Source organism: Mobula hypostoma, chromosome 23, assembly GCF_963921235.1.
Source record: "Mobula hypostoma chromosome 23, sMobHyp1.1, whole genome shotgun sequence".
NCBI lineage: Eukaryota > Metazoa > Chordata > Chondrichthyes > Myliobatiformes > Myliobatidae > Mobula > Mobula hypostoma.
In genome coordinates, this window is record NC_086119.1 from 296,724 (window position 1) to 322,909 (window position 26,186).

The following is a 26,186-nucleotide window of genomic DNA, read 5'->3' on the forward strand; positions in this document are numbered from 1 at the left end:
AATCATGGTATTAAATCTATAATGTCTGTTTTATAGTGTTCTACAGCAAAAGTGAAAATTTCAGTTACCACAATGTTGCTGTAGCTGACCATAAACACAGCGCTGAGGAGCAGCAACAGAAAATATGCTGAAAATTTTAGAACCATAGATGTACTCAAAACAAAAACAGACTAATACACCTATTACTTATCAACTCTTTGTTCAATTCAATTAATCCCAGTCCTTTGTGCATTTCCTGTAAATGATTCCATTCAATAATTATCCAGTTCTCTTTGATTAGGAAGGTTCTGCCTGAAAGGCAGTTGAAAACAGATTCAAGACTGAATGACTCCCCTCTTGAAAATATTGTTTCCTCAATATGACTCTGACTAGCAAAAACATCTGGACATCTACTTTGGCACAGCCCTTAAGATCTTACCTTTTGAACTAAATTAAGCAGAGGTTGGATAAAGAAGAATGAAATAGCCTAAGGCAAGTACACAGAACTGACAACAGGAGAGGCTCCAGAAGAATTTGAAAAATGAAGTAGGGTAGTAAAAAACTATATGAAGGAGGCAGAGATTTTGGAGAGGGTGTAGCTTCCCATCAAGATGGCATTGAGCTGCAGTCTCTGTTGAGATTGTAGCTCAGACTTAGCTGTTTTTTAAAGTTTGAAAGGATGGTTTTGGGGACAGAGAGGGGAGTTAGGTGTCATGTTAGGGTATAGAGACAGGGATGTGGAGGAGTTAGAGATCAAGCCTCCACTTCACTTTTGAAGTGCAGCGACGTGGACATGAGGACAAAGGATATCCTTAGACCAGGCCTTTGCTCTGCACTCAAAGGCCAGCAACATGGACATAAGGTCAAAGAACATCCAGAGCACAGGTCTCTGATCTGCATTTAAAGGCCAGCAATGTAGACATAGGGACAACGGACATCTGGATTTTGGTTCAAGATGGTACTACTGAACAGGTTGACAGCTCACTGGTAGTTCAAAAGGCAAAAAAATTCAACTAAAAACATTACTAATAACACCTTTGTTGAAGTAAGTTGTGGTAAACTATCACCGCAAACAATGAAGAAGCAGGTGCAGATGAAGATGATTCGAAGGATGGGTGGTGCAGGTACATCACAAAGCTGAAACTCAATGTGTCATAGACAGATTTGGTATTGCTTCTGGAGTTGAAGTGAGCAATTTTAAGAGGAATTGATGCCTGTCCACCTAAGCCAGGTGCAAGGTTGGATCACTCCAAGCACTGAGCCGATTTGATGAGTTTGAGAACGGCTTCAGGCTGTGCAATGCAAGCATGTTGTTGCACTGGGATCCAGGTCCTAGAGCAAGGTACTTCCTGGTGCTTGGCCAACTTAAACACCCGTCCAGATAGACTGGAAAGTCTGAGTGTCGAGACTGGAGGCGAAGGTCAGACAGACTTTGCTCACTCTCCCGCAATGTTCATTCCTCTCTCTGTGTTATTGAGGCTGTGAACTGCACCAGTGGCTGTCATCTGTGCATATTTCACGATGTTTCTGCCTCACTAATATGAAGAACTCAGATCAGGCTTTGGCCTACTCCGGCTGCTTCAGGGAGTGGATCTAAGGACTCAATCTGATTCAGAATACTGTCATTTGCTCCTTTTGTTTGCATGACATGTGTGTGTTATTTCTTCCCCTTTACAGCACAGTGGTTATGGTCTTTCTTTTTTTTAATTGGGTTCTTCAGGTTTCTTGCTTTGTGGCTGCCTGTACTAAGCAAACAAGTGTTAAAGTGCAAAGAACAGGAACTCTGCAGATGCTGGAAATTCAAGCCACACACATCAAAGTTGCTGGTGAACGCAGCAGGCCAGGCAGCATCTCTAGGAAGAGGAACAGTCGACGTTTCAGGCCGAGACCCTTCGTCAGGACTCAGGTTAAGGTGTATAATTTATGCATTCTTTGACAATAAATATACTTTGAATCTTTTGAATCCATTGGAGTCCAGGTCACTACTCTGAATTCAAAGGCCAGTGACATGGACAAGGGGACAAAAGATATCTGAATTCCAGGCCTCTGGTCAGGATTCGAAGGCCAGCAATGTAAGCATTGGAACAAAGGGCATCCAGAGACTAGCCTCTACTCTGCACTCCACGCTCAAAGGCCAATGACAAGGACATGGGGACAAAGGATGTCTGGAGTCCAGGTCTCTGCTCCACAGTTGAAGAGTAGCAACATGGACAGGTGACATAAGACATCCGTGGGTGGGGATCGAAGAAATGACAGAGGAGCTACATAAGTACTTTGCATTACTCTTCACAGTGGAGAACACCAGTAACATGCCAGCAATTCAAGAGAGTCATGGGGGAAAGGTGAGTATAGTGGTCATTATTGAGGAGAAGGTGGGGAAGCTGAAAGGCTTGAAGGTAGATCACCTGGACCAAATGGACTACACATCAAAGCTCCAAAAGAGGTAGCTGAAGAGATTGTGGAGGCATCAGTATTGAACTTCCAAGAATCACTGGAGTCACAGGTGGTCGCAGAGTAACAACCCTGTTTACTGTGGTGGGGGGTTATGCATTTTGGTAGGGTGAACAAATGTATAGACTATTTGCGAAATGGGGAATGCAAAGGAACTTGGAAGTCTTTGCTCAGGATTCCCTTGAGGTTAGCTTACAAGCTGAGTCAATGGTAACAAAGGCAAATGCAATGTCGGTATTCATTTTCAGACGACTAGAATATAAGCAAGGCTATCCTGTTGAAGATTTATAAGGCATTGGTCAGACCACATTTGGAAAATTGTGATCAATTTTGGACACATATCTAAGGAAAGATGTGCTGACCCTGGAAAGATTCACAAGAATGATCCCAGGAATGAAAGGTCTAAACTATGAGGAGCATTTGATATCTCCAGGTCTCTACATGACGGAATTCAGAAGGAAGAGAGGAGATGTCATTGAAAGATTCCAGATACTGAAAGGCCTGGATAGAATGGACATGGAGAAGATGTTTTCATTAGTAGAAGAGTCTATAATCTGAGGGCGCAACCCAGAATAAAGGAATGTCCCTTTACATCTGAGATGAAGAGGAATTTCTTCAACCAGGAGTTGGCAAATCTGTGGAATATGTTGCACAGAAGACTGTGGAGGCCAAGACATTGGGTGTATTTAAAGCAGAGAGTGATAAATTCTTAATTGGTAAAGGGGTTAAGATTTATGGGAAGAAAGTGGGAGAACGGCATTGAAAAAACTTGTAACAATTGAATGGTAGAACAGACATTATGTGCTGTGTGGCCTAATTCTGCCTCTATATTTTACAGAGTCATGGTTTAATTTTGTATCTAATATATCTTAATATTTAAACTTTTGTTGTGGAGTTAATGTTTGGGCTGATTGATGGGCTGCATTTAGATGCTGCTTTGTCAAGCTTCATGTTCAAGTTGTCAAAAGGAAATTTCGTGACAGAGTGGTGTAACATGCATAAGCATCTGTCACTGAAGTATTCCCAGAACAACACTGAAGTTTCATCAGTCAGACATTAAGACCTTAAGACCATAAGACAAAGGAGCAGAAGTCGGCCATTCGGCCCATCGAGTCTGCTCTGCCATTTTATCATGAGCTGATCCATTCTCCCATTTAGGGCCACTCCCCCGCCTTCTCACCATAACCTTTGATGCCCTGGCTACTCAGATACCTATCAATCTCTGCCTTAAATACACCCAATGACTTGACCACCACTACCGCCCGTGGCAACAAATTCCACAGATTCACCACCCTCTGACTCAAAAAATTTCTTCGCATCTCTGTTCTGAATGGGCGCCCTTCAATCTTTAAGTCATGCCCTCTCGTACTAGACTCCCCCATTATGGGAAACATCTCCCAGAGACGTGCATCCTTTAGCCAGGTCTCAGTGATGGCCACAATATTATACCTGCCAATCTGTAGCTGTACAACAAGATCATCCACCTTATTCCTTATGCTGCGTGCATTTAAGTATAACACCTTAAGACCAGTATTTGGTGCTTTTCGCTTTGATTTCACTGCAATTTTATTGCACTGCAACTCATCCCAATGGCTACAAATCTGCCCCATCATCTGCCTGTCTTTCCTGTCATCTTAACTGCTCACTATCTTAGATTTATTTCTGTTTTCCCCTTCCTCCGCTATGTCATTCTACGTTTGTACAAGAAGCACAAGAAGCACAACCTGTTCAATGTCTCTCATTGAAAGTTGATACAATTTTGACAAGTATGTGTAGTGAACATGGTTAGTAAACTCTGGGGTTTTGATCCTCAGTACAAGATGAGCGTTTAAACAGTATAAATGATTACCAAGAATTGTGAATGGAATATGTTTGTAGCCATAGTGAAGCCAGGTCCACTGTGTAATTTCTCAGTCTCTGAAATATAAAAATATATATATGTTTATTCCACTTATTGAACATAGACAAAAATGATAAGATACTTTTTGGTCCTACTATTGCAGATTATTTTATTGATTGATATCTTAAAGTCTGCTCTTTTTCAATGAAATTAAAAGAAATCACTACAGCAGAATAACATTCAGAAAATACTGGCCAGACAACATCCATGAAAGGAATGAACAGTCAACGTTTTGGGCTGAGACCCTTCATCACGACCAGAAAGGACGGGAGAAGAAGCCAGAATAGGCAAGTGGGGGGAGGGGAAGGAGTCCAGGTTAGGAAGTGTAGGTGAAGCCAGGTGGGTGGGGGAGGAGGGATGAAGTGACAAGCTGGGAGGTGATTGGTGGAAAAGGTAAAGGGCTGGAGAAGAAGGAATCTGATACAAAAGGAAAGTGGGCCGTGGGAGAAAAAGAAGGAGGAGGGCATCAGGAGGAGGAGAAAGGCAAGTGAGAAGAAGAAAAGAGGTAAGAAAGTAGCCAGAATGGGAAATGGAAGAAGAGGGAAGGGGAAGGGGACATTACTGGAAATGAGAGAAATCAATGTTCATGCCATCAGGCAAGAGGAATATGATGGTTTGCTCCTCCAGCATGAGGGTGGCTTCATCATGGCAGTAGAGGAGGCCGTGGACCAACATGTCAGAAAGGGAATGGAGACCACTGGGAAATCCTGCTTGTTTTCTTATTCCTGAACTCTTCCCATATTACCTTACTGGATGAATCCTCCAGGATATCCTCTATTAATACAGCTATGATATTCTGATGATTAGTAATGAAAAAACTCTACCTCTTTCACATCCCTCTCTGTCACGTCTAAAGCGTTTGTACCCTGGAACTGAAAGTCTTGCCCTTCTCTCAATGAGGATTCCGTAATGGTTACAATCTCATAATTTCAGTTCTAATTTAGGCCCAAAGATTATCTGCCTTACCCCTTAAACTCTTATCATTAAAATAAATATGCTTCAGATAATCATTCCTCTCATGTCCATTACCCTGGCCCTGCTTATTTAACTCTTCACTGAAACTCTACGTAATCCTTAATTCCCACCCCCTCACCTGCTAATCTACTGCTCCTCTTCTCACCAATCTGCCACGTTAGTTAAACCCTCCTGAGTAGTACTAAAAAACCTCCCTGCAAGGATCTCGGGAAAAGAATCCCAAAATTGTTGCTCCCCTCAGTTGAAGAAATCTTATCTTCGTCTTGACTGACCAGCGATACTGAGATGGAATTCCTCTAATCCTTTCACCTCATAGCTTCCTCATCCGGCATATCATATCAATATGAATATTGCGTAGAAGAATGAGGGGATATTTGATAGAGGTATATAAAATTATGATGGGTATAGATAGGGTGAATGCAAGCAGGCTTTTTCCACTGAGGCAAGGGGAGAAAAAAACCAGAGGACATGGGTTAAGGGTGAAGGGGGAAAAGTTTAAAGGGAATATTATTGGGGGGCTTCTTCACACAGAGAGTGGTGGAAGTATGGAATGAGCTGCCAGAGGAGGTGGTAAATGCGGGTTCTTTTTTAACATTTAAGAATAAATTGAACAGGTACGTGGATGGGAAATGTATGGAGGGATATGGTCCGTGTGCAGGTCAGTGGGACTAGGCAGAAAATGGTTCGGCACAGCCAAAAAGGGCCAAAAGGCCTGTTTCTGTGCTGTAGTTTTTCTATGGTTTCTGTGGTTTCTTTCAATCTTTGTCATTTGCACCAGCTGCAATGAGATCCCACCATGAGCAGCATATTCTCCTCCTCACCTCTCTCTGCCTTCTGCAGGGTTCACTCCCTCTCTGACTCCCTGGTCAGTTCATCTCTTCCTACCCATCCTGCTCTTCCTGACCCTTGGTAATTTCACTTGCGACCATAGGAAATACAATACTTGTTCTTACACCTCCTCCGTCACCACCGTGCAGAGAGGTCAACAAGTGAGGCAAAGATTCATATGCACCACCTCCAACCTCATCTATTGCATTTGATGCTCCCAATGTGGCCTTCTCTACATCAGCAAGACCAAGTGTAGGCGAGCGACTTGCAGAGCACATGCAGACTTCCCACAATGGCTATTCCAAGCTCTTGGTTGTCTTCCATTTCAATTCCCCTTCCGATACCCATGTCAACCTGTTCTCCTTGATCTTCTCCACTACCAGGATAAGACCCAATACAAACTAGAGGAAATGTACCTCATATTCTACTTGGATGGTCTACAACCCAATGATATGAATATTGAATTTTCCAGTTTCAAATAACCATTCCCTCCTGTGTCTACATCCACTCTCCCCAACTCTCTTTCTGATCCACCTCTGCTCCTTCCACTGTATCCCCCTTCCCAATCACCCAGTGTGCTCCGTCCCATCCTGTACATCAACATATTTTACCCACAAAATGGTTCCAACTACCTTTCCCCTAATAGTTTCCATTATCTCCTTCCTTAATTTTCAAAATCCAGCACTGATTGCCTTTGTGTTCCAGTTTCCAGCTTATCACCCTCCCCTTCAACTTCCCCTCACCCACCTGGTTCCATCTGTGCCTGCTTCCAACTAACAACTACCCCACCTCTCACCCTTCCCTACCTAACTCCATTTACCCATCCCTCCTCAATGCATCAATCAGCTACTGGCCCCATTCAACCATTGAGCTCCTCCAGCAGATTGTTTGTTGCACTTGTAGATGTTAAGCAGTTTGATGATGCTTTTCATGAAAATTTGGCAAGTAACTGCAGTGCATTTTGTAGCTGGCTTTCACTACAGCCACCATGTACCCAGTCTCTGTATCCTTGCTATTAGCTATCAGAACTTTCGAATAACTGCACTTTTGATACATTTGCTTTCTAATAATTTTTCTCATGCTGATGCTCACTACTGCATATTGTCAATACTTTGAAAAATATTGCAGCAAATGGAATCCAGTAGATCAGTTCCAGTTGTGTCATTTGAGATTCACAAAGAACTTATATCACAAATTATCTTTGCAAAATTTTTCAACACATAGTTCAGTAGAAAAGTACAGTATAAATATGTGGCTCTCAGAGAGTTTACCTGGGAGTTGGATAGATTCACATGAGTTTCTTTTCAGATCACATTTCTCTATTCTCCCATAATGTCTGCTGTCCTTGGTATATAGAGGAGAGCTGACCAATATCCTGAGAATAAAAAGATCAAATATAATGCCAAGTTTCAAAACGGTCACTAATTATTATTGTATTATTAATGAAACTAATGAATACCATGCCACCAGCAAGGTCTTGTCACTAGTGAAGTGAGCTGTTTAATGTTTACTGCTGCACCCTACATGCATTTTGAATTATATTTTATTAATTTATTTGTGGTAATATTTTGTTTTATGTGCTGAGAGTGATAAATGTTTTGAGAATGCACCATGGTCCGGAGGAATGCTGTTTTGTTTGGTTTTATCTATGTCCAGTCAGATGACAATAAACTTGAACTTATTACAGTATTCAATGTTGTATAAGCAGTTGTCTTACAATTTTTACCCATAATAAACACTCAAATTGCATTCTTTCTTACAAGAACATAAATAGCAAGAGCAGGAAAATATTGCAAGAGAAACACAAAAGCCTACTCTGCTATTTCATAAAATTCTGGTTGAACTGATAGAAATGGCTCTGTGAGCACAGAATTGACATTACTATCAGATCAGCCTGATGAAAACAGGACCTTCAGCTCAACCCATCCATGCTGATCACGGGCTCACTAAACTAGTCCCATCTGGCCACATTTGCCCATAAGACCATAAGACATAGGAGCAGAATTAGGCCATCTGGCCCATCGAGTCTGCTCCATCATTCAGTCATGGCAGATCCTTTTTTAATCTCCTCCTCAACCCTAGTTCTTGGCCTTCCCTCCTTAACCTTTGCTGCCACATCCAATCAAGAACCTGTCAATCTCTGCCTTAAATATACCCAACGACCTGACCTTCACAGATGCGTGTGGCAACAAATTCCACAAATTCAACACCCTTTAACTAAAAGGCCCATTTCCCGCTAAAGCTTTTCTATCCAAATCCAATGTCTGATGGTACAATATTATTATTGTAATTGCCTCAACCACTTCCATTCGCAGCTCATTCCAAATACCTGTTGCCTTCTGTGTGAAGAAGTTGCTCCTCAGTACATAGAACATAGAACACTATAGCACAGTACAGACCCTTGGGCCTATGATATTTCGTCTAGGTTTTAACCTACCCCAAGATCAATCTAACCCTTCCCTCCTATACAGCCCTCCATTTTTCTGTCACCTATGTAGCTATCTAAGAGTTTCTTAAATTCTCCTTTGCTGTGAGAAATGTAACAGGTATTACCAGGACCTCAATAGATGGTACAATATATTCAGGCAAAACAAAACCAATGCAAAATACGGAATACGTTTACATAGAGAATAACAAAGGGTAAGTTACAATCAAGAAGGTCACATTCATTTACATATTTTCAAAATGCTTACAGATGAACACATACAATCAAAATACACCATCTTACCCATTATTTTCACTATGATTGTATTGAACAACTTTCTGTCCAAAGAGTACATTCTTTTTATTTTGAAAGACCACCTTTAATTTGGTATCAATGTTGAAGGTGTACAATGTCTTTGGAGCTGCAAAGAATGGAGAAATCAAAAATTAAAGGATGAATAGTTCTGTAAAGTATCTCATTGCTATAAGAAAATTGATAATGATCCATCTGTCGTTAACTGAAAGAATCAAGTATGCATAAATCAACAAATCCCTAACTACTAAACTAAATGATCATTCAAATATAAAAAATCTGCAATAAAGAATCGAGTCTGTTGAAAAATTACAAATCTAAATATGAGTGTCAAATGAATTGATCTAGTTGACGCACTAAGTCCAAATTAAATTGCTGAGTATAGGTTCAACTGCTTCTTTTTGAGAATGGAAATCATATGCAGAGGAGTGAAGAAGACACAAATATTTGTGTCTGTTAGCTACAGGCTGTTTTGCTATATTTAAAGCCTATATAAGTCTGAGAGTAGGTAAAAATAATATATACATTAAACATTCAGTAGATAAAGTAATTAATAGAAAATAAACAAGATATTAAACTAACTGAATAAATAAACACGAGGAAATCTGCAGATGCTGGAATTTCAAGCAACACACTTAAAAGTTGCTGGTGAACGCAGCAGGCCAGACAGCATCTATAGGAAGAGGTACAGTCGACGTTTCGGGCTGAGACCCTTCGTCAGGACTAACTGATAGAAGGGCTAGTAAGAGATTTGAAAGTGGGAGGGGGAGGGGGAGATCCAAAATGATAGGAGAAGACAGGAGGGGGAGGGATGGAGCCAAGAGCTGGACAGGTGATTGGCAAAGGGGATATGAGAGGATCATGGGACAGGAGACCCAGGGAGAAGGAAAAGGGGGAAGGGGGAGGGGTGAAGCCCAGAGGATGGGCAAGGAGTATAGTGAGAGGGACAGAGGGAGAAAAAGGAGAGAGAGAAAAAGAATATATATATATAAGTACATAACGGATGGGGTAAGAGGGGGAGTGGTCACGTGGCCAAGCGGTTAAGGCATTGGACTAGTGACCTGAAGGTTGTGAGTTTGAGCCCCAGCCGAGGGAACGTGTTGTGTCCTTGAGCAAGGCACTTAATCACACATTGCTCTGCAACGACACTGGTGCCAAGCTGTATGGATCATAATGCTCTTCCCTTGGACAACATTGGTGTCGTGGAGAGGGGAGACTTGCAACATGGGCAACTGCTGGTCTTCCATACAACCTTGCCCAGGCCTGCCCCCGGGAGAGTGAAAACTTTCCAGGCGCAGATCCATGGTCTCGCAAGACTAACAGATGCCTTTACGAGGGGGAGGTGGGGCATTAACAGAAGTTAGAGAAGTCAATGTTCATGCCATCAGGTTGGAGGCTACCCAGATGGAATATAAGGTGTTGTTCCTCCAATCTGAGTGTGGCTTCATCTTGACAGTAGAGGAGGCCGTGGATAGACATGTCAGAATGGGAATGGGATGTGGAATTAAAATGTGTGGCCACTGGGAGATCCTGCTTTCTCTGGCGGACAGAGTGTAGGTGTTCAGTGAAATGGTCTCTTAGTCTGCGTCGGGTCTCACCAATATATAGAAGGCCACATCGGGAGCACCGGACGCAGTATATCACCCCAGACGACTCACAGGTGAAGTGTCGCCTCACCTGGAAGGACTGTCTGGGTCCCTGAATGGTGGTAAGGGAGGAAGTGTAAGGGCATGTGTAGCACTTGTTCCGCTTACAAGGATAAGTGCCAGGAGGGGGATTGGTGGGGAGGGATGGGGGGGACGAATGGACAAGGGAGTCGCGTAGGGAGCGATCCCTGCGGAAAGCGGGGGGGGAGGGAAAGATGTGCTTGGTGGTGGGATCCCGTTGGAGGTGGAATAAATAAACAAAGGCTGAATGGGAATAATGCTTCTTCTGTTAGCTTGTTCCATATACCCACCACATTCTCTGTGAAAGCATTGTCCTTCAGATCCACAAATCCTTTTTAAATCTTTTTCCTTTCACTTTAAACGGATGTTCCCTAATTTTAAACTCCCCATCCTTGGAAAAAAAATCTGTGACTATTCATCCAATTTTGCCTCTCATGATTTTGCCTCCTCTGCTTCAGGGACCCAGCCAATACAATCTCTCCTTTTAACTCAAGCTCTCCAGCCCAGGCAACATCTTTTTGAAATGTTTCAGCACCATCTCTAGCTTAAACAGATTCTGCATATGGCATGGCAACCAGCACTACACACAATACCGCAAGTGCAGCCTAATGAACATTTTGTTCAACTGTAACATGATCCTTCAGTGTTATAGCTGATGAGGGAAAAAATGCCAGACAGCTTCTTTTCCACCTGTAACTACCTGTGCCACTGTTTTCAGTACTTGTACTCTTAAGTCTCTCTGTTCAGCAACTCTCACAGGGTATGTCCTGGCCTAGTTTACCTTCTCAAAATGCATCACTTCACATATCTGAGATAAATTCATTAAATTCCTACAGTCTACCACATCAATATGCCCCGAATTTTATTTTAGTCAGTCATGTCCCCTTTTACCCTCCCCAGCTTTAGGAAAAAAAATCATACGTAACCTCTCCAGTCTCACCTCATAGTTGAAATGTTTCATCCAAGACAGCATCCTGATAAATTCCCTCTGCACCCTCTCCAGTACTATTTCATCCTTCTTAAAGTGAAAAATCTCTTTTGTTACAATCAAGCCAGGGATCAAATTTGATTTGATTACACTCATTGAATCGTAGAACACTTTAGTACATAAACATACTCATCATCCCATCTAGTCTGTGCCACATGTTTTCTGCCTAATCCCATCTACCAGATCACTTTGCAAGTTTTGTTAACCTTCTTTAGCAAAATGGAAGAAAATATGGCATTAGCCCATGGTATTACAGGAAAGTTACTGCCATAGTTAGATCATTGGCTGATTGACAGGAGCCAGGAAGTTGGAATGAAAGCATCCTTTCCTGGTTGGTTGCCACTGACTAGTGGTGTTCCACAAGGTTGAGTGTTGGGACTGTTTCTTTTTATACTGTATATCAATGATTTAGATGAAGGAATAGATGGCTTTGTTGCCGAGTTTGCAGATGATATGAAGGTTGGTAGAGTGGTAGGTCATGTTGAGGAAACAGGTAGGCTGCAGAAGAACTTAGACAAATTAAGAGAATGGGCAAGAAAGTGGCAAATGAAATACAATGTTGGAAAATGCATGGTCATGCACTTTGGTAGTAGAAATAAATGTACAGTCTATTTTCTAAACAGAGAGAAAATACAAAAATCTGAGATGCAAAGAGACTAGGGAGTCATTTGCAGAACACCCTAAAGGTTAACTTGCAGGTTGAGGTGGTGATGAGGAAGCAAATGCCATGTTAGCATTCATTTCAAGAGGTCTAGAATGCAAGAGCAGGGATGTGATGCTGAGGCTTTATAAGGCACTGGTGAGGCCTCATCTAGAGTATTGTGACCAGTTTGGACTTCTCATCTTAAAAAAGATGTGCTGGAATTGGAGAGGCTTCAGGGGAGGTTCATAAGGATGATTCCAGGAACAAAAGGGTTATCATACAAGGAAAGTTTGATGGCTCTGGGTCTGTATACAGTGGAATTTTGAAGGATGAGGGGGAATCTCATTGAAAACTTTTGAATGTTGAAAGGCCCAGACAGAGTAGATGTGGAAAGGATGTTTCAAATGGTGGGGGCGTCTAGGACAAGAGGGGCGTTCATTTAAAACAGAGATGCGGAGAAATTTCTTCAGCCAGAAGATGGTGAATTTGTGGAATTTGCTACCACAGGCAGCTGTGGAGGCCAAGTCGTTGGGCATATTTAGAAACATAGAAACATAGAAAACCTACAGCACAATACAGGACCTTCGGCCCACAAGGTTGTGCCGAACATGTCCCTACCTTAGAAATTACTAGGGTTACCCATAGCCCTCTATTTTTCTAAGCTCCATGTACCTATCCAAAAGTCTCTTAAAGACCCTACCATATCTGCCTCCACCACCATTGACGGCAGCCCATTCCACACACTCACCACTCTCTGCCTAAAAAAACTTACCCTTGACATCTCCTCTGTACCTACTCCCAAGCGCCTTAAACCTGTGCCCTCTTGTGGCAACCATTCAGCCCTGGGAAAAAGCCTCTGACTATCCACACAATCAATACCTCTCATCATCTTGTACACCTCTATCAGGTCACCTCTCATCCTCCCTCACTCCAAGGAGAAAAGGCCAAGTTCACTCAACCTGTCTTCATAAGGCATGTTCCCCAATCCAGGCAACATCCTTGTAAATCTCCTTGCACCCTTTCTATGGTTTCCACATCCTTCCTGTAGTGAGGCGACCAGACCTGAGCACAGTACTCCAAGTGGGTTCTGACCAGGGTCCTATATAGCTGCAACATTACCTCTCGGCTCCTAAATTCAATTCCACAATTGATGAAGGCCAATACACCGTATGCCTTCTTAACCACAGCGTCAACCTGCTCAGCTGCTTTGAGCATCCTGTGGACTCGGACCCGAAGTTCCCTCTGATTCTCCACACTGCCAAGAGTCTTTCCATTAATACTATATTCTGCCATCATATTTGACCTACCAAAATGAACCACTTCACACTTATCCGGGTTGAACTCCATCTGCCACTTAAGGCAAAGATTGATAGGTCCTTGAAGGGACATGACATCAAAGGTTACGGGAAAGGACCGGGGAGTGGGGCTAAGGAGAGTAAAAAAGGATTAGCCATGATTAAATGGTAGAGCATACTTGATGGACCAAATAGCCTAATTCTGCTCCTATGCCTTAAGGTCTTATAGTATTAAAATGGCAGGGTACCTGACACACTTCAGGACAAGGTGAAGGGTCAGTGTAGTAGCAATATTGGATTACATACAAGGTCAACAGCAATATAGCATGCATATCCAAAGCAAAGTAACCAACAATCAAAAGAAGAAAATTATTTAGCTAGCTGTGAATTGTGGTGAACAATTAAACAGTTCACAGAAAGTAAAGGCTCAAGAACTACCACTCTCTTGACAGTAGAGTCCAGCATATGACCATGAAAAAAGTGCTGAATGTTCATTTCAGCAACAGTCCATGAACTCAATAACACTTTTTTTTTACTATTTATCTATTTTAATTTTTATTTTAACATAGTTCTTTTGTTTCTTGCACTGTACTGTTTTCACAAAACAACAAATTCCATCACGTATGTCAGTGATAATAAACCTGATTCTGAATCTGATTTGGTAAGAAGTCCCAAGTGAATGATTTGTCTTGGCTTTCTCTTCACATAAGTGAAGCCGGTCTTCATTCAATTCTCTTCACCCTGTGTCATATCATGAAAGAGATACAAAGCCTGGATGCTGCAAATGCTATGAGATCGAGCAACACACCAGCTGTAGTGCTGAAGACTTGCACTTCAAATCATACATGCCTATTACCAAGCTGCTCCAATTCAGTAATAATACCAGTAACTACCGACACTGTGGAAAATTGCCTAAGAGCGAGCTAGTCACAAAATGTAGAACAAATCCAATCCAGCTAACTAGCACCATGTCCACTCAATCATTGTGAAATTAAAGAACCTAGTGTTAACAATACTATCAAATGCTTAACAGAATCTGCTTACCACTTCCCAGTTTGGGCCTCATCAAGATCTTCAACTCCAGACCTTGTTACACATCTATTAAACATGTGGGAAGAACTTAAATCCAGAGATGACGTGAAAGTCATAAGCGGGATTAGAGTTGCTGGAATGTGGAATAACACAATGCACCGAAGGAACTCAGCATCTATGGAGGGATACGGACAGTTGACATTCCAGGTCGAGACCTTTTATCTGGTCTTGACCTGAAATCTGTAAATGATGAGGGTTGTTGCCTTTTTAATAAGGGAGGACATAACTGCAATATCTAGAGATGATGTTCTTGGGAGATTGCCCAGTGACCACATATGGATAGAACTTAGAAATAAGAACAGGAAGATCACTCTACTGAGGTTAGATTATAGATCCCAATAGTCTTTGGAACTTGAGGAGCACGTGTGTAGAGAAATTTCTCATTATTTTAAGAATACAGTTGCATTAGTACAAGATTTTAATTTTCCTGATATTGTCTGGACTACCCAAAATGTTGGCCTGGAAGGAGTGGAATTAGTGAAATGTATCTTGCACTACTATTATTATGGAGACCCTATGCAGAACAGTGAAATACTGGACCTCCTCTTGGATCTCTTTGAGGTAGGCAAGTAACTGCTGAATGACAGTCAGAGAGCACTTGGGCTCTAGAGACCATGAATGTATCAGTTTTAAGATGGTGATGGAAAAGGATAAGACATGTCCATAGGTTAGGATCCTAAACCTGAGCAGAGGGGAATTAATCGGGAAAAATGGAAATATGAATAGGCAGTTAGCCCAGCGCACCATAATGGCCATTCCCCTCAATAATAAGTTTACCGTTTTGGAAACTGTTGTGGGGGATGGCCTCCCAGGGCAATGCCACAGAGACTGGCTTACTGGCACTGAGCATGGGTCCGTGGTGCAGAAGGGAAGGGAGGAGAAGAGGGGAGCGGTAGTGATCGGGGCCTCAGACAGGAGATTCTGTGGATGTGAACAGGACACCTGAATGGTATGGTGCCTCCCAGGTGTCAGGGTCAGGGACGTCTCAGATCGCGTCCACAGCACTTTGGAGGAGGAGGGAGAGCAGCCAGATGTCTTGGTACATATTGGTAGAAATGACATAGGAAGGAAAGGTAAAGAGGTCCTGAAAAGAGAATTTAGAGAGCTAGAGAGAAAGCTGAGAAGTAGGACATCCAGGATAGTAAATTCTGGATTGCTGCCTGTGCCACATACCAGTGAGGGTAGAAACAGGATGATCAGGTCGATTAATGCGTGGCTGAGAAGCTGGTGCAGGGGGCAGGGTTTCAGGTTCTTGGATCATCGGGATGTCTTCTGGGGAAGGAACAACCTGTACGAAAGTGACGGGTTGTACCTGAACCCAACGGGGACCAAGATTCTTGTGGGCAGATTTATTAGAGCTGTTGGGGAGGGTTTAAACTAATTTGGTGGCGGGGGGGTTGGAACTGGAATAAAGGGACTCAGGATAGGACAGGTGGTAAAAAAGCAAAGATAGCATGTCAGGAAGGGCAGGCAGATGAAAGGACATAATTGCAGCCAACAGGGTGAGGATCAGTGTATTAGGGATGCAGAATCAAAAAGGGTAGCAAATACAGTACTCAAGGTGTAATATCTCAATGCACGGAGTATGAGAAATAAGGCGATGATCTTGTTGCACTATTACAGATTGTCAGGTAAGATACTGCGCATCTGTAGAATGATGAGTATAGATGTGCAAAGTCCAGCTCTCTTCAGCCTCCTCAGAGAGTAGAGGAATCGGTGAGCTTTCTGGACTGTGTAGGATGTGTTCCTGGACCATGAGAGGTTCTGTGTGATGTGTACTCCCAGGAGTTTCCACTCCTGTACCGCTGATGTAAAGGGGGTTGTGAATGGTGTGAATTCTCCTGAAGCTGATAATCATCTCCTTTGACTTGTTGACATTATGGAAGAGGTTATCTGCCTGGCACCAGGGCTCAAGGTCTTCCTTGTAGGCCATCTCATTATTGGTGATGAGGCCTATCACTGTTTTGTCATCAACAAACTTGCTGATGTGATTGCTCGGGTGCTTACCGTGTGTGAGCAGAGTGTACAGCAATGGGCTCAGCACACAGTCCTGAGGGGCATCTGTGTTGGGGATGATAGGGAGCAAGGAGCGGGGTGCATCCTGTTTAGCTGATCTAATCAGTCATAGAATATCGTAGCACAGTACAGGCCTTTCGGCCCACAATATTGTGCTGACTCTTCAACCTACTCTAAGATTAACCCAACCCTTCTCTCATACAAGCTGGCTGGTGGCGTAGTGGCATCAGCACTGGACTTCGGAGCGAAGGCTCCTAAGTTCGAATCCAGCGGCTCCCTTGCACGCTTTCCATCCCTGCTGGGTTGAGCTGGTTAGCAACTTGGCCTCAGAAAAAATAAGAAAGCCTGCTAAAAAAAACGCCATCATGACGGCATCCCAATGACTCCACTCGGAGTTAAGGGATCTCTTCTTCTTCTTCGTCTTCTCTCATACATAGACCACTATTTTTCTAATCCACGTGCCTATCCAGGAGCTTCTTAAATGCCTCTCCTATCATCCCTGATAGAGTGCTCCACACACCCGTCATTCTCCATGTAAGAAAACTTACCTTTGACATCCCCCCATACTCTCCTCCAATCACTTTAAAATTATGTCCCTGGAATCAGCCCACCACAAAATAACAAACATGAATTCACTGAGACTTAAACTAATATAAGTTATACATAATTTTCACATCAAACTAAACTAACAACTTTAATCCAAAATTAAGAAGGAGACAGAGTTACGGTTGAGAACACAAGAAACAAAGTCCATTGTCAGGCAGAGTAGTCATGGTGTTGCTCTCCTGAGGTAGTGATTACGGTTGTGCCTAATGGTCGAAGGGAAGTTGCTGTTCACGAGCCTGGTTGTGTGGGACTTCATGCTTTGATGGGAGCTGTTGAAGATGGCATAGTCCATATGGTGCAGTCTTTGGTGATGAATGTGGCCTTTTTGAGGCAGTGCCTCCTGTTATTACCATTCAACCATCAGACTCTTGAACCAGAGTGGATAACTTCATTCATCTCAACACTGAACTGTTCAAAGACTCTGCAACTCATGTTCTCAGTACTATTGATTTACTTACTTATTATTATTACTGTAATTATTACTTGTTTTTTTGTTTCTTTTGTATTTGTGCAGTATGCCGCCTTTTACACATTGGTTGTTTTTCTGTCTTAGTGTGACGTTTTTCATTGAATCTATTGTGTTTCTTTGTTCTTCCTTGTAAATTCCCACAAGAAAATGGATAGAACATCGAAAACCTACAGGACAATACACGCCCTTTGGCCCATAATGCTGTGTCGATCATGTACTTACTTTAGAAATTACCTAGGGTTACCCATAGCCCTCTATTTTTCGAAGCTCCATGTACCTGTCCAGGAGTCTCTTAAGAGACCCTATTGTATCCACCTCCACCACTGTCACCGGCAGCCCGTTCCACGCACTCACCACTCTCTGTGTAAAAAACTTACCCCTGACATAGTCATAGTCATAGTCATACTTTATTGATCCCAGGGGAAACTGGATTTTCATTATAGTTGCTCCATAAATAATAAATAGTAATAAAACCATAAATAGTTAAATAGTAATATGTAAATTATGCCCGGAAATAAGTCCAGGACCAGCCTATTGGCTCAGGGTGTCTGACCCTCCAAGGGAGGAGTTATAAAGTTTGATGGCCACAGGCATGAATGACTTCCTATGACGCTCTGTACCCCTCTGTACCTACTTCCAAGTACCTTAAAACAGTGCCCTCTCGTGCTAGCCATTTCAGCCCCGAGAAAAAGCCTCTGATTATCCACACAATCATAATATAGTACACATGGTATTAAGTGTGGCCCCTATTGCACTTTCTTTTATAAGGCTGCCAATTTCACAACTGATAAGGGACCCTTTTCTCATTCTGAATACATTTCCTCTTTGTTTGTATGAATCGATCTTAACTGCTGACCAAATAAAGTGCCAACATCTGACACCCTTGAAGGCACTCTGATGGGGAAGTCACTTGAGAGGGTGACATGTCAAGATAAAAGCTGGGACAACTGAGCAGGTCTGGCAGCAGCAGCTAAGCATCTCCAGTGTTTTAGAACATCAACAGAACCTGGAACATTACAGCACGGTGCGGGATTTTCAGGCCACAATGTTGCACCCACTCTAAGATTATTATGGTCCTGCATTTCTCTAACATTCATGTGCCTATCTAATGTTCTCTTAAATATTCTAATGTGTCTGCCTCGGTTATCCTCTCGTTTACTTTTCTCCACAACTTTGAAACTGTGCCCCCTCATATGGGCTATTTCCACCCTGGGACGGGGTCTCCACTCAGTCTGTGTCTCTTGTCATCTTGTACCTCTCATCCTCCTTCACTCCAGGGATAGGAGCCCTGGTGTGCTTGACCTCTCCTCCTAAGACATGCTCTCCTTCTATCACCTTTATGTTTTCTATCTTTTATGTCAGATTTACAGCATCTGCATCATTTTGCTTGTCAATTAGGTGATAAAATATTTGCTTCTGGGAATACTTGGAGCATTACAATAATGATCCCCTTCTCCTATGATTAGCAGACAAAACTGAAGGGCAGGAGAAGACTTGTAGATCCATCAAGTCTCATGACACAAAGGTTGGGGGTGTTGTGGATAGTGTGGAGGGGTGTGAGAGGTTACAGCAGGACATTGATAGGATGCAAAGCTGCACTGAGAAGTGGCAGATGGAGTTCAACCCAGCTAAGCGTGAAGTAGTTCATTGTGGTAGGTCAAATATGATGCAGAATATAGTATTAATAATAAGACTCTTGGCAGTGTGGAGGATCAGAGGGATCCTGGGGTCCGAGTCCATAGGACGCTCAAAGCAGCTGAGCAGGTTGACTCTGTGGTTAAGAAGGCATACGGTGTGTTGGCCTTCATCAATCGTGGAATTGAATTTAGGAGCCGAGAGATAATGTTGCAGCTATATAGGACCCTGGTCAGACCCCACTTGGAGTACTGTGCTCGGTTTTGGTCGCCTCCCTACAGAAAGAATGTGGAAACCATAGAAAGGGCGCAGAGGAGATTTACAATGATGTTAAAACGAGGAAATCTGCAGATGCTGGAATTTCAAGCAACACACATGAAAGTTGCTGGTGAACGCAGCAGGCCAGGCAGCATCTCTAGGAAGAGGTACAGTCGACGTTTTGGGCCGAGACCCTTCGTCAGGACTAACTTAAAGAAGAGCTAGTAAGAGATTTGAAAGTGGGAGGGGGAGGGGGAGATCCAAAATGATAGGAGAAGACAGGAGGGGGAGGGATGGAGCCAAGAGCTGGACAGCTGATTGGCAAAAGGGATATGAGAGGATCATGGGACTGGAGGCCTAGGGAGAAAGAAAAGGGGGAGGGGGGAAAACCCAGAGGATGGGCAAGGGTCGGCTCTTTACAAGGATGTTGCCTGGATTGGGGAGCATGCCTTATGAAGACAGGTTGAGTGAACTCCGCCTTTTGTCCTTGGAGTGATGGAGGATGAGGGTTAGGGTTTGGGGTATAAGATGATGAGAGGCATTGATCGTGTGGATAGTCAGAGGCTTTTTCCCAGGGCTGAAATGGCTGCCACAAGAGGGCACAGGTTTAAGGTGCTGGGGAGTAGGTACAGAGGAGATGTCGGGGTAAGTCGGGGTAAGTTTTTTACGCAGAGAGTGGTGAGTGCGTGGAATGGGCTGCCGGCAACAGTGGTGGAGGCGGGTACAATAGGGTCTTTTAAGAGACATTTGGATAGGCACATGAAGCTTAGAAAAATAGAGGGCTATGGGTAACCCTAGTAATTTCTATGGTAGGGACATGTTCGGCACAACTTTGTGAGCCAAAGGGCCTGTATTATGCTGTAGGTTTTCTATGTTTCTATGAGTCCCCACAGGAGGCATCACACCCCAATGTGTAAAATCCAGAGGGTGGAGATAGGGGAAATGCACTCATTTTATTTCACAAGGTTTGGGATTCAAGAAGCACAGGGCAGAGATTAAAGGTGAGAGGGGAAAAAGTTATAGGAATCTGAGGGGCAACATTTTTTACACAGTGGGTGGTCCATGTATATAATGAGCTACTCGAGGAAAAGGTTCAAACAAGTACAACACTTAAAAGACAGCTAAATGGGTTAGAGTTAGGGTTAGGAAAGGTTTAGAAGGATATGAGCGAAAGGCAGACAAATGGGATTAACTTGGGTGGGTGGTCAGATGGGCCAAAGGGCTTGTTTTTGTGACGTATGGCTCTCTATGTTGTGGCCATCACTGAATCTTGGCTGAAAGATAGTTGTAGTTGGGAGCTGAATGTCCAAGGTTACAAGTTGTATCAGAGAGATAGAAAGGCAGGCAGAGGGGGTGGTGTGGCTCTGCTATTAAACGATGGCATCAAATCAGTAGAAAGATGTGACATAGGATCAGAAGATGATAAATCTTTGTTGGTTGATTAAGAAACTGCAAGCATAGAAGGACCCTGATGGCAGTTATATTAAGGCCACCTAACAGTAGCTGGGAAGTAGACCACAGATAACAACAGAAATAGAAAAGCTGTGTCAAAAGGGCAGTGTTATGATAGTCATGGGAGATTTCAACATGAACGTTGAATAGGAAAGTTAGATTGGTAATGGTAATGGATCTCAAAAGGATTGGGAAGTTTTTAAAAACCTACAGAGAGCAACTAAAAGAATCATTCGGTGGGTAAAGATGAAATATGAAAGCAAGCTAGCAAACAATATCAAAGTGGAGAGAAAGCACTTTTTCAAGTATGTAAAAAAACAAAAGAGAGATGACACTGGATATATGACCACGAGAAAAAAAAGCCAGAGAAATAATAATGGGGGTCAAGGAGACAGCAGATGAACTAAATGAGTTATTTTGCATCAGGCTTCACTTTGGAAGACACCAGCAGTGTGCCGGATGTTGAAGGATGTGGGGGAAGAGAAGTGAGTTCAGTTACTATTACAAGAGAGAAGGTGCTCAAAAAGCTGAAAGATCTAAGGGTATATAAGTCACCCAGACCAGTTCAACTACACCCTAGGGTAGAGATCGTGGAGGTATGATCTTTCAAAAATCATTGGACTCTGGCATAGTGCCAGAGGACTGGAAAATTGCAAATGTCACTCCACTCTTTAAGAAAGGAGGAAGGCAGCAGAAAGGAAATTATAGACCAGTTAGCCTGACCTCAGTGGATGGGAAGATGTTCGAGTCAATTGTTAGAGATGAAGCTATGGAGTACTTGGTGACACAGGATATGATAGGATAAAGTCAACATGGTTTCCTTAAGGGAAAATCTTATGTGGTGAACCTGTTGGAATTCTTTGAAGAGATTACAAGTAGGATAAATGAAGGGGATGCAGTGGATGTTGTATATTTGGATTTTCAGAAGGCCTTTAACAAGTTGCCACACATGAGGCTGCTTACCAGGTTAAGAGTCCATGGTATTACAAGAAACTTACTAGCATGGTTAGAGCACTGGCTGATTGGTAGGAGGCAGCAAGTGGGAATAAAAGGATCCTTTTCTGATTGGCTGCCAATGACAAGTTGTGTTCCGCAGAGGTTGGTGTTGGGACCAATTCTTTTTATGCTGTATATCAGTGATTTAGATGATAGAATAGATGGCTTTGTTGCCAAGTTTGCAGATGATACAAAGACTAGTGGAGGGGCAGGTAGGGTTGAGGAAGCAGGAAGGCAGCAGAAGAATTTAGACAAATTAGGAGAATGGGCAAAAGAGTGGCAAATACAATATTGGAAATGCATGGTGATGCACTTTGGTAGAAGAAATAAATGTGCAGACTATTTGCCAAATGGGGAGAAAATCCAAAAATCTGAGATGCAAAGAGACTTGGGAGTCCTTGTGTAGAACACCCTAAAGGTTAACTTGCAGGTTGAGTCGGTGATAAAGAAGCAAACGCAATGTTAGCATTCTTTTCAAGAGGCCTGGAATACAAGAGCAGGCATGTGATGTTGAGGATTTATAAGGCACTGATGAGGCCTCACCTTGAATATTGTGAATAGCTTTGGGCTCCTCATCTAAGAAAAGATGTGCTAGCATTGGTGAGGATTCAGAGGAGGTTCACAAGGATGATTCCAAGAATGAAAGGGTTATCGTACGAGGAATGTTCGATGGCTCTGGGTCTGTACGTGCTGGTATTTAGAAGGATGGGGGGGGGGGGCGGTCTCATTGAAACCTTCCAAATGTTGAAAGGCCAAGAGATGTGGAAAGGATTTTTCCCACAGTGGAAGAGTCTAGACAAGAGGGCACAGCCTTAGGATAGAGCGGTGTACATTTAAAACAGAGTTGCAAAAGAAATTCTTTAGCCAGTGGGTGTTGAACTTGTGGAATTTGTTGCCACAGGTGACTGTGGAGGCCAGGTCATTCGGTGTATTTAAGGCAGCGCTTGATAAGTTCTTGATTGGACACATCAAAGGTTATGGGAAGAAGGCCAGGGAGTGGGGCTGAGGAAGGGAATAAAGGATCAGCCATGATTGAATAGCAGAACAGACTCGATGGGCCAAATGGCCTAATTCTGTTCCTATGTCTTATGGTCTTACCTAACAGAGGTCAATTCAGAGAGCCTGTCTGAAGTGAAAATCAAAGATCCTGTCAGGGTAAAGGGTAAATCTAGCTGATGTGGAATATTGAGGCTCTGGTCAAGGAAAAGAAGGAAACTATATTGGTTTTAGGAGGTCAATCCCAGGAGTGAATCCCATAAAGACCATATAAAGATTAATAATATACTTAGAAGGAAACAAAGAGGGGGTATGAGATGGATCTGTCAGGTAAAGTTAAGGAAAATCCCAAGATGTTTTACAAGTATATAGAGAATAAAAGTGAGGCTCAAGAGAGAGTATGTCCACATAGAGATCAGCAGGGCTAACTATGTGTCAAGCTGCAAAAGATGGGTGGGATTTTTAACAAATATTTTTCCACAGTGTTTACTGAGGAAAAAATCATGGTTACTCAAGAGATAAAGGAAACTAGTGGAGATGTTTTGAAGGACATTCAGATTACAGGGGAGAAAGTATCTGCAGCCTTATAGTAAGTTAAAGTGGATAAATTCCCATGGCCTTACCAAGTGTAACTGTAGACTTTGTGGGATGCTAGAAGAGGAAATTGGAGAGGCCTTTGCTGTGATAGTCACTTCATCATTTGTCACTGGTAAATTTCCCAAAGACTGGAATGTGGCTCATGTTCCATTGTTTAAAAAGGGTTGCAAGCACATGCTAGGGAACTACAGGGTTGTCAGCTTTGTGTCGGTAGTGGGGATGTTACTGGAAGGAATCATGAGGGACAGGATCTACCAGGGTTTGGATAGACAGAGTCTGATTAGGAAGAGTCAACATGGTTTTGTGGATGAAAAGTCGCGCTTGATGTGTTTTTTTCTGAAGAGCAAACCAAAAAGGAAGGTGAACATTAGGTAGTGGATGTTGTCTGTTTGGGCTTCAACAAGGTCTTTGACAAGGTCCTGCATAACAGGCTGGTCTGGAAGGTTAGGTTCTATGGAATCCAATGAGAGCTAGTCAGGTAGATTCAAGATCAGCTTGGGGGTGGGATGCAGATGTGGTTCTCGAAATATAGATGATTAGTGTTCTGCCACAGGAGTGAATGTTGGGACCTTTGTTCTTTGTTAGCATAAGAGATCCTGCAGAAGCCGGAAATCTTAAGCAATACACACAAAATGCAAGAGAAACTCAGCAAGTTTGTTATTTGTTATTTATGTTAATAATTGGATGCAGATGCACTTGATTAATAAATTTTCAGATGACACAATATTAAGAGGTGTTGCTGAAGAAGTGAAAAAAATTATTATTGTAGATCACAAGGAGATTGTAATCATTTATCGAAATGAGCTGGGGAGTGGTAAATAGATTTTAATGCAAATTGAAATCCATTTACCACTTTATTCCAACCAGTGTAGGAATTGTCTGAGGAATGCTAGGGCACTAAGGAGCATAAACTAAGAGGCAGAAAATGCTGGTGGGAGTTGTGTACAGGCCACCTAACAGTAGTAGAGAGGTTGGGGATGGCATTAAACAGAAAATTAGAAATGTGTGAAATGAAGGAACAGCAGTTATAATGGGTGACTTCAATCTACATATAGATTGGGTGAACCAAAAATTGGTAAGGGTGCTGAGGAAATGGATTTCTTGGAATGTATGCGGGATAGTTTTCTGAACCAACATGTCGAGGAACCAACTACAGAGCAGGCCATTCTAGACTGGATATTGAGCAATGAGGAAGGGTTAGTTAGCAATCTTGTCGTGAGAGGCCCCTTGGGTAAAAGTGACCATAATATGGTGGAATTCTTTATTAAGATGGAGAGTGATATAGTTAATTCAGAAACAAAGGTTCTGAACTTAAAGAAGGGTAACTTTGAAGGTATGAGACGTGAATTAGCTAAGATAGACTAGCAAATGATACTTAAAGGGTAGACGGTGGCTATGCTATGGCAAGCATTTAAAGATCACATGGATGAACTACAACAATTGTTCATCCCAGTTTGGCAAAAGAATAAACCAGGGAAGGTAGTGCACCCGTGGCTGACAAGGGAAATTAGAGATAGTACCAATTCCAAAGAAGAAACATACAAATTAGCCAGAAAAAGTGGCTCACCTGAGGACTGGGAGAAATTCAGAGTCCAGTAGAGGAGGACAAAGGGCTTAATTAGGAAAGGGAAAAAAGATAATGAGAGAAAGCTGGCAGGGAACATAAAAACTGACTGTAAAAGCTTTTATAGATATGTGAAAAGAAAAAGATTGGTTAAGACAAATGTAGGTCCCCTACAGTCAGAAACAGGTGAATTGATCATGGGGAACAAGGACGTGGCAAACCAACTGAATAATTACTTTGGTTCTGTCTTCACTAAGGAGGACATAAATAATCTTCCGGAAATAGTAAGGGACCGAGGGTCTAGTGAGATGGAGGAACTGAGGGAAATACATGTTAGTAGGGAAGTGGCGTTAGGTAAATTGAAGGGATTAAAGGCAGATAAATCCCCAGGGCCAGATGGTCTGCATCCCAGAGTGCTTAAGGAAGTAGCCCAAGAAATAGTGGATGCATTAGTGATAATTTTTCAAAACTCTTTAGATTCTGGATTAGTTCCTGAGGATTGGAGGGTGGCTAATGTAACCCCGCTTTTTAAGAAAGGAGGGAGAGAGAAACCGGGGAATTATAGACCAGTAAGCCTGACATCGTTGGTGGGGAAAATGCTAGAGTCAGTTATCAAAGATGTAATAACAGCACATTTGGAAAGCGGTGAAATCATCGGACAAAGTCAGCATGGATTTGTGAAAGGAAAATCATGTCTGACGAATCTCATAGAATTTTTTGAGGATGTAACTAGTAGAGTGGATGGGGAGAACCAGTGGATGTGGTATATTTGGATTTTCAAAAGGCTTTTGACAGGGTCTCTCGCAGGAGATTAGTGTGAAAACTTAAAGCACACGGGTATTGGGGGTAAGGTATTGATGTGGATAGAGAATTGGTTGGCAGACAGGAAGCAAAGAGTGGGAATAAACGGGACCTTTTCAGAATGGCAGGCAGTGACTAGTTGGATACCGCAAGGCTCAGTGCTGGGACCCCAGTTGTTTACAATATATATTAATGACTTAGATGAGGGAATTAAATGCAGCATCTCCAAGTTTGCGGATGA

At 42.7% G+C, this 26,186-nt stretch overlaps 1 protein-coding gene across 2 annotated transcripts in view; it reads right to left on the minus strand.

Moving 5' to 3' along the window:
• LOC134337106 (integrin alpha-E-like) overlaps positions 1–26,186 on the minus strand; it is a 296,891-nt gene that overhangs the window by 265,182 nt on the left and 5,523 nt on the right. For both annotated transcript variants that reach the window (XM_063031953.1, XM_063031952.1), the window contains exons 2-4: positions 8,862–8,979; positions 7,405–7,508; positions 4,280–4,347 (exon numbers count right to left, since the gene is read on the minus strand). In XM_063031953.1, coding sequence (XP_062888023.1) covers positions 4,280–4,347; positions 7,405–7,508; positions 8,862–8,979 — 290 coding nt within the window. The remainder of the gene's footprint in view (positions 1–4,279; positions 4,348–7,404; positions 7,509–8,861; positions 8,980–26,186) is intronic.